The sequence below is a fragment of the Miscanthus floridulus genome, chromosome 2, assembly GCF_019320115.1.
Source record: "Miscanthus floridulus cultivar M001 chromosome 2, ASM1932011v1, whole genome shotgun sequence".
NCBI lineage: Eukaryota > Viridiplantae > Streptophyta > Magnoliopsida > Poales > Poaceae > Miscanthus > Miscanthus floridulus.
In genome coordinates, this window is record NC_089581.1 from 114176218 (window position 1) to 114184432 (window position 8215).

The window sequence follows — 8215 nt, forward strand, 5'->3', positions numbered from 1 at the left end:
GACAAAAGGTTGGGTTATGCTTGAATGTCCTTGGTTTCAATGTGACAATTGACAAGGAAAGCATGTTAGCTCACAGCTTAACACAACAGAAACGAGAGAAACCCCTCTCGATTATGTACCAGAAGTGATTAATGCGATGTCAACACCTACTGAATATGCCCTTACGACCTTACCCCTATATACTTGAGCTAGTGTAGAGAGCGGATGGTGGCAGCTTTTGGCTGCTAGACAAGTTACCAAATATGTCATTGCAGCCAACCCATGTTCTCTGCTCCCTTGCCTCCCAGTAACCTCCAACATAGCGGTATGTTCCATCCTCGCTGTCCCTTTGGAACCATCTTGGTTTCCAGCCACTCTCCTGCATCTTCCTTGCCTGCAGGCGAACACATACAATTAAGACATCAGTTAGGGCAAAAAAGCATCAAACATCCAATGATGGAATTCAGTCCACCACGTGCATGCAAGATCTCAAGGTGCAGGCCAGTACTCAAACAATATATAAATGGAGTCAATCAGTGATCATGATGCAGCTTTCATGAAAAGTAGAGCAATGCAAAATGGGTACAACCATCCGCTGCCGTGTCTCCAGACGCAGTTTTTCAGCATTGGCCTTCTCGTACTCCCCATTCTCCAGGTGCCGTTGATCTGGTCTCAGCCTTGAATCCGTTGGTGGCAGCTTCTCCTTAACAAGAGGGTAAAAACGTGCCTTAGCCTTTTAGGTTAAGAGCTAACAGAACTCAAATGATGGGTTATATGTATGTTCCATGTGTACCTTGAGCTCTGGTGTTAACTCATTTAATGTTATTGCAAATGCAGACAAGTTGTACCGAGTAGGATTGACTGGAGGCTCGTTTTTCTCCCATAGCAAAGTGGCACCAGAACTCTGATGTGAACCATGGGAGTTACCCTTAGAGGCATCATTGTTGATGATACAATGCACACTTTCATCCCACTTCCCCATCAATGTTGCAACCTTGCTTCCATCAGCATCCTTGACGACTCCTCGAACCTTCCATAGAGCTATATATTAGCACGACCCAAATTAATCTTATGGGTGATTGCACTTTTTTTTTTTTTTGCCTTTCTTTACCTGGCGAGGATTCCGATCAAGGAAAGACTGCTCTTTAAACGTCAGCTTACATGAATATCGTCTATTCCCACTTATGTTCATTGTGCCATGGTGATGGCAATATACTCGACCAAGGATAAGGTTGTTAATTGTTGTTGTAACCTGACAAGGAAAAGAAAAATATTTAAGCATAATAGTCAACCAGCATTTACTATCTCTTGCAGATCTCAAAGTGTAGATATGCAGAGAGGCAATCCAGAGATGGGCTGGGTCGACCCCTTGGGTAGTTGGCCCAACCAACGAGAGTAGGGGCAATGGGCCGCAAGGATCAATCACAAGTCCCAAAAAAAAATGGGTCAATAAAGCCAGAAGTTTTGACCCGATGGGTAAGATGGGTCAACCCTCGTGCGACCACCTGACCATGATGCCCAAGGCCAATCTGATCGCCGCACCGCCTTCCTGCCTCCACTTCACCCCCCATGCGCAGGTGCCTATATGTGATATATTTGAAATCGATTTTTTTTTTGCTTTTCTTTTTAAGTGCACTGCTTGTATTGTTGTGCACATATGTGATGAATTTAAAATCTTGCAAATGTTGTTAGATTACCACAGTCAATTTATTTATTACATTTAACTAGGATCCACTACAAATTTCTCACTTCCTTTTTTTCTGAAAAATATTTGAACCAACCCATGATGCACACTGAGCCAGCCGAGGCTAGAGTCTTTAGCTAAAATGGGCTGACCCGTGCCTCTGAATTTGGCAGGTCCAGACCAGCCTATCTAAGGCAATCATTTTCTAGTAATCAATGAATCACAATATCCAAATATGTTGAGATCAAACTGGGATGTTTTCATACAGTGGAGAGGAGAGACTAAAGAAAGGAAATAATATGAGTATTATCCATTGACAAGGAATTTATACCTTGCTCCATTGGAAAGTTTCTCCATCATCAAACTCTAAAGTTAGCACACCATTAGGATCCAGTTGAATGGATTGTCCCCAGAATTTGCTCTTTAGATTGCTGTCTCCCCAAAATTTCCAACCTTTCCCCTCACAGTGACATGCCATGACCATAGGATGATGACTGACCTGGTGCAAGAATAAACAAGCACATTTAGTCAAGTGTGTTCTCATATATAACAGAACTTTAGTAATACTCCAGTGCTGGATCCCTGTACAAGATGTTCTTAGTGATTCCTCTTTGAGGCCTATATTCAGTATGGTTTGTTAAGTGACCAAACAATAATTGAGCATGAGCTAAACTTATATGAGTTGGGTACCGAACTGACCTTCTCAGAGAAGAAACGGATCCCCTTTTCAGGGTAATCAGCTTCGTAGGTTTCCCCAAGCAATGGATTGAAAGGTTTGCAGGGGCGGGAATCTGTGGACGCATATCCAGAGACCGCAAATGCAGCAACATAAAGAATTCTCATCAGACCATTCCCCTGAATGCAGAAGCAAAATTATTATGATACTGTCAATTCAATTTATCAATTTATAGATAAATAAGAAACACCATTAGTCTGAGAACTGAGTGATAACTTGGCTGGTAGAGTCTCCCATCAAGGAGGCCACCCACCCAGGCTCAAACGTAGGTGCTCATAAAATGCGGGTACCTCCTTGTGAACTGGTTCAGTGATCTTTCTGACCACTTAAGTTCCAGTAACTATTTTAAGACAAAGCTAAGGGGATGCCACATGGTTGATTTGATTTTTAGAAAAAAAAAATACTGACTGAATTGAAGGATAACTCCATCAGCCAAAAAATTGACTCCAATATCCAGTGCTATTTTTTAAAGATTGGAAGTGCAAATTTCCTGATTTAAAATATTTATCCTATTGCCGTTGGGTCAAAAAGATTTTTTATTTCATGGCGAACATTGTGTTAGCCAGTTTCTCTTCATGGGCCCGCCTATTCCCTACTATTGGATCATTCCCCCCAACAGTAACTTCCAGCAGGTTTAAGTAGTTCAATGTAGGTGTTTGGGTCAGATTCTCATTCAAAAGAAAATGTATGGGTCGAGGAAAACAGGAAGGTAGAGAAACAGGCATACCCTTAAACCACATTCATATGCACGATCCAACAAATAGGAGTACTCCAACTCTTCAAAGCACTTCTGGAGAGAAGATAAAGGCTCATTAAAGTAAACAGGAAGGCAGACTCTTGTTAGATCCTTTCCAACATTGTCTTTGATCATTGACCAAAGGCTAACTCCTTTCTCCTTTTCTATTGGTTCAGGCAACAGTGAGCGCCTTATTGAATGTGACAGCATATATTTCTCGGCCTCGTCAACAGTCAGTGATTCAACAGATTTATGATCTTCATTTCCGTAGCTTAAGCATCCCTTTCTTGGGTCAGCAGGACTAGTAGCAAATTCACTGAAACTTTGCCTTGTGTCATAAAAATGAAATTCATCTCCATCTGATAGTTCACTAATCTCTTGTTTGCCAACATCATCAGATGATTCTGTGTTGCTATATTCTGATGAGAAAACAAAAGTAGGGATAGTAAGCATATTACAGATCACATGCAAAGGGGAATGGCTGCAACGAAAGTGCATCAAAGAAGCCATAATAATGCTTGGGCACTGCCTATTCCTGGAATTTAAACCATTTGATATTCAGGCAAGCCAAGGGAGAAAAAGCAAGAAATGCAAGTGATCAGATATAAATGACTGGCAACAACTCAAATGCTGAGTGTCTATCATCATTTTGAATATTGACATGTCATAGATATTTATAGCCCAGGGAGCCTCTATGCTACATGTTTACAGGTGGAATGATAGAAAACTATTCGCTATACTCAAATTCCATTCCACATGATCAAATGAAGCTAGGAAAGAAACAATGTACTGAAACATCACTCCTGAAAAAGTGGTCCAGTAAAATTGCACATTGAATAGCCACAGTTATATGGAGGAATGGAATGGATATTACATCACCAACGAAAGCCTTATCATGGCTAGGAAAAAGGTTACGTCACTATTACCGAGTAAACTTTTAAATTGACTAGACAGAAAATTTCAAAGAAAAAGGAGCAACAAGAGGAACATCAAGTACCACTACATTTTCCAGAGCTGGAGCAGTCATGCTTGAACAGCTCCAGCTGTGGCTTCTCAGGGACAGTTGAATCTACTGAATTAACTACCTGCATGAACAGAAAAGTTCTCTGGTCAGTGGACAGCGTCCCACTCCCACCAATTTATTATTTGACTTACAATCACAGTCCAAATAACCCTTTTAGTTAAATGTGACAGTACATTTGGCTAGTAAACTATAATTGGTATGGTCTATCTTCTAAATACAAGAAGTGTTCATCAAACTACAGTTGGCAAAAAAAAACATATAACATGATTGTAACCTGCTGAATATGCAGCAATTAATCCATAACTATAGGCACATCCAGCACCCAATCTGAGAGAAAAACATAACACTCAGGTATATGATTCTAAGGAAAACCAACATTAGTTTTTATGCCATGGTATAACCAATAAGATATTGTCATATGAACTGCAACTCTATAAATAGCTTATTTTACCTATTGAACTACAAGAAAACATTACCTCAACTTCCCGTGGAAGACTGCCAATAAAGCTTAAATACTCTTCCCAACGCTGCTTCATCTGTGTTTGGTACTGCGAAAATTCTGAATGAATAATCTGCTCACAGTCTTTAATAACGGCCTCACCGACGCCTTCAGCATGCAAGCGATTTCTGAGCTTTTCTGTGGAAAATGATGCATCATTCTGATCACCTGATAAATCCCCATTAAAAGAATATTCGCTTCTTGCAGTGACAAGTGCTTCAATCCAAGTCGCCCGGTCCTTAGCACAACCAGTCCTCAGTTGAAGTGTTTTGGTCGGAGTAATTATATAAAACCGTTTATCATCTGATTTACTTTCACTAAATGATGATATCTACAAACAGGTAAAGAGAATGGCTAATCAGCAACCAGAATATTCAGAAGCAGGCAAGTAACTGAAACTTTGAATTACAGTGTCATCCAAGAAGAGATGAGATCTACGCTTGCACTCTTGCAGTTCACTAAATGATGATATCTACACTTGCACTCTTGCAGTTCACTTCACAAATATCTTCAAACCTCCACCATTGCATTGCCATGCCAGTTAATCACTGCTTCCTCCAGCTAAAGAAACAGATAGCCAAAAAAGACAAGCAGCTTTATAGCTCATTGAGCCCTTGTTTAGTTCCCACCCCAAAACTTTACGCCCTGTCACATCGAATGTTTGGACACATGCATGGAGTATTAAATATAGACTAAAAAAATAACTAATTGTACAGTTCGCGACTAATTTACGAGACGAATCTTTTAAGCCTAATTAGTCCATATTTTGACAATAAAGTGCTACAGTACATGTGCTAATGACGGGTTAATTAGGCTTAATAAATTCGTCTCGCGGTTTACTGGCGGATTCTGTAATTTATTTTTTTATTAGTATCCGAACACCCCTATACGACACTCTCGTGTAACATTCGATGTGACATCCCAAAACTTAGCTGGATCTAAGCGAGGCCTGACTGAGCAGAGCCAGCGGGCGAGGGACCGTTCAGGAGCCGGGAAAAAGATGAAAAGCTCCCAGCCCCTTTAATTCGCTACGGACAGAGTGATCCGTACGGCCTCACGTTCCCACCAACCATGGACTCCCAATGCGACACAAAACGGAGGCGCCAAGACACCAGGGCGTTTGAACAAGATCCAGCTGGGAGCCCGGTTGCCCCCACTTGTAAACATCTCGCCGGCCCCTCCCCTGCGGAGCACGGGACAAGAACAACACTGTTGCAAGTCGATGCAAAGACTGTTCTTTCACACTGAGCAGTAGTACTACACATTGAGCTGACGCTGTAAAAGGCGAGCTCCAATCAAAACAAGGCATCGCTTTATTCCGACAGGGGTTAGCAATTGCTTGTAGTAGTGTACGTCTAGTAACTTTCGATCGTTCCTTTACAACGAGCGTGAGCGTGATGAGTGCGAGTGTGTTTGCAAGCGATCCCCGCCGCAGATCGTCACGGCTGTACGGCACGAGGTAACTTTACAGCTGGAGACAGGAGTTGCGCCTGTGCCCGTCTGTTGGACTGTTCCGATCCGACGTGACGCGGAAAAGGGAGGGATTGGAGCAGACCAGCTCCACTAAGGCTCCGTTTAGACGCGAATTTTTTTTTCTTTTGACTACTGTAGCACCTTCGTTTATATTTTGTAAAAATTATCTAATTATGGACTATTTAGGCTTAAAATATTCGTCTCGCTAATTACGGGCAACCTGTACAATTAGTTATTCTTTTTACCTACATTTAATGCTCTATGCATGTGCCGCAAAATTTGATGTGGCGAAGAATCTTGAAAATTTTTGGATTTTGTGTGGGATCTAAACAGGGCCTAATTTGTAGCAGAACTTTTGAAGTTCTATTCGTTTGAGTGGGTTTATATACTACGAACGATTTGCGCTATGAAATGCATAGTACTAGCACTATTTAACGAATGATTACGCTCAATGTTTAGCGGTTTTGGGATAATAAATCAAGACACTACAATGCCTCACCGGCTACAAGCAGCTAAGGTCATTAACGGCGCTCCAGTGATCCCACTTGTGCTGTAGTCGCGAAAAACTTTTAGTATATAATCACATCCGTGCGCTGTTGGGGAAGAGGATCTCGGTAACCCAGGATTACCGTGGCCTCTCTTCGATGTAACGAAAACTCTTCTCTGCTTAATGAAATACGCACGATCGTGGAAAAAAAAAGACACTACAATGCGTCGTTGCTCTAAACAATGACGAGATGATTCAGGGCGAACGGGAGGGGAAACGCAAACCCCGCCTTGAGAAATCAGACAACGAAGAAACGCGAATCGAAACGAGAAGGAGAGGAAACGAACGCGAGGCGACCACCTTGAGAGGCACGAATCCGATGGGGCGCTCCCCGGCGCCCCCGGCGCCGCGCGCCACCCCGATCAGCCTGACGCCACCCGCGGCCTCGGAGGCGGGATGCGGCTCCGCCGCGACGCGCCGCCGGATCTTCGAGTAGGCGAGCACGCCTCCGCGGATCGCGAACCAGCGCGGGCGCCACCCCTTGCCGATGTTGGTCCACTTGTACAGCACCCCCGCCACCGCCGGCGCCTCCCCCGCCGCGTCCGCGTCCTCCGCCGGCGAGGGGGAGCGGTCGCCGGGCGCGAGCCCGCCGCCCGAAGACGGCCACTCCCCGGCGAGGCAGCAGAGCGGGTGCATCTCCCACGACCGCATCGCGCGCGGCCCCTTAGTTAGTCTCCCCCGGCCGGCCGCCCGATCTCCGCCCGACCGCCCCTCACGCGGCCACCATTTGGCTGGCTCTTCGGATTACTCTATTCGAGCAGCCGATTCGGTCCGGCTTGGGTGGGCGCGTGGAGCGAGGCGACGAGACGTGGACTCGCTCGCGGAGGGAGGGGGGAGGCTCTGATGCGGCGGGCCGCGGGCGGGCTGGCGCCAGGGGCCTTTATGCTGGCAGCCTTGCGCTTAACGCCTCCGGCTCCGCGCATCCGCAGAACAGTTGGGAACTGGCCGGCGTCCTCCCGTCTTCGCTAGCAAAGCAAGGCGGCGCGGCCTGCTCCTGCCCCGTGCCACAGCCTCTGCCTGCCCGTCGCGGTGGCCCCGCGTGTCGGTGGATGCGTGCCGGGGGTGGTTCGGCCTTGTTGTAGTGGTTCGTTCGCTGGCTGGCCGGGTCCCGCGTGGCAGTGGCAGTGGCAGTGGAACGGACGGGTGTGTCGCTGGTGGGTGAGTAATTTCGGTGCAGTGCACTGCAGCTGACCATGTCCTCTCTGACTGGCTGTAGGCACGCTGGACAGCGGGGCCGACCTGACAGTTGCCTGGCTCTACCACATTGGTGTCCACTGTTCTAAACAAAACCCATTTATTTATTTCAATTTAAAGAGTTGAAGAATAGAATCCATAGAGGTGAGCGCGAGGGAAATGATCCGACAGGAATATGCTCATATGCCTGTGAGTGAGAAGAAAACGTGCAACTTGCATGCATCGAAATGGACATATGGTCCTTCGGCTACCACTATATGCTGCTAGGGCCTCGGAGTAGTATATTTAGATTTAGGAGAACCCTGGCCAAAAAAAAAAGTATATATATATTTAGATTTAGGAG

The 8215-nt window shown here is 45.2% G+C and overlaps 1 protein-coding gene across 1 annotated transcript; it reads right to left on the bottom strand.

Moving 5' to 3' along the window:
- LOC136528035 (oxysterol-binding protein-related protein 1B-like) lies at positions 1 to 7679 on the bottom strand. Its single transcript, XM_066520934.1, has 10 exons — positions 6979 to 7679; positions 4636 to 4989; positions 4133 to 4220; positions 3127 to 3554; positions 2363 to 2518; positions 1995 to 2162; positions 1091 to 1231; positions 773 to 1009; positions 569 to 682; positions 1 to 373 (listed from the first exon to the last, which is right to left on the bottom strand). Exons 1-10 carry the CDS (start codon positions 7327 to 7329, stop codon positions 176 to 178), a joined length of 2235 nt encoding a protein of 744 aa, XP_066377031.1. The 5' UTR covers positions 7330 to 7679; the 3' UTR covers positions 1 to 175.
- Positions 7680 to 8215: the final 536 nt, after the last annotated feature.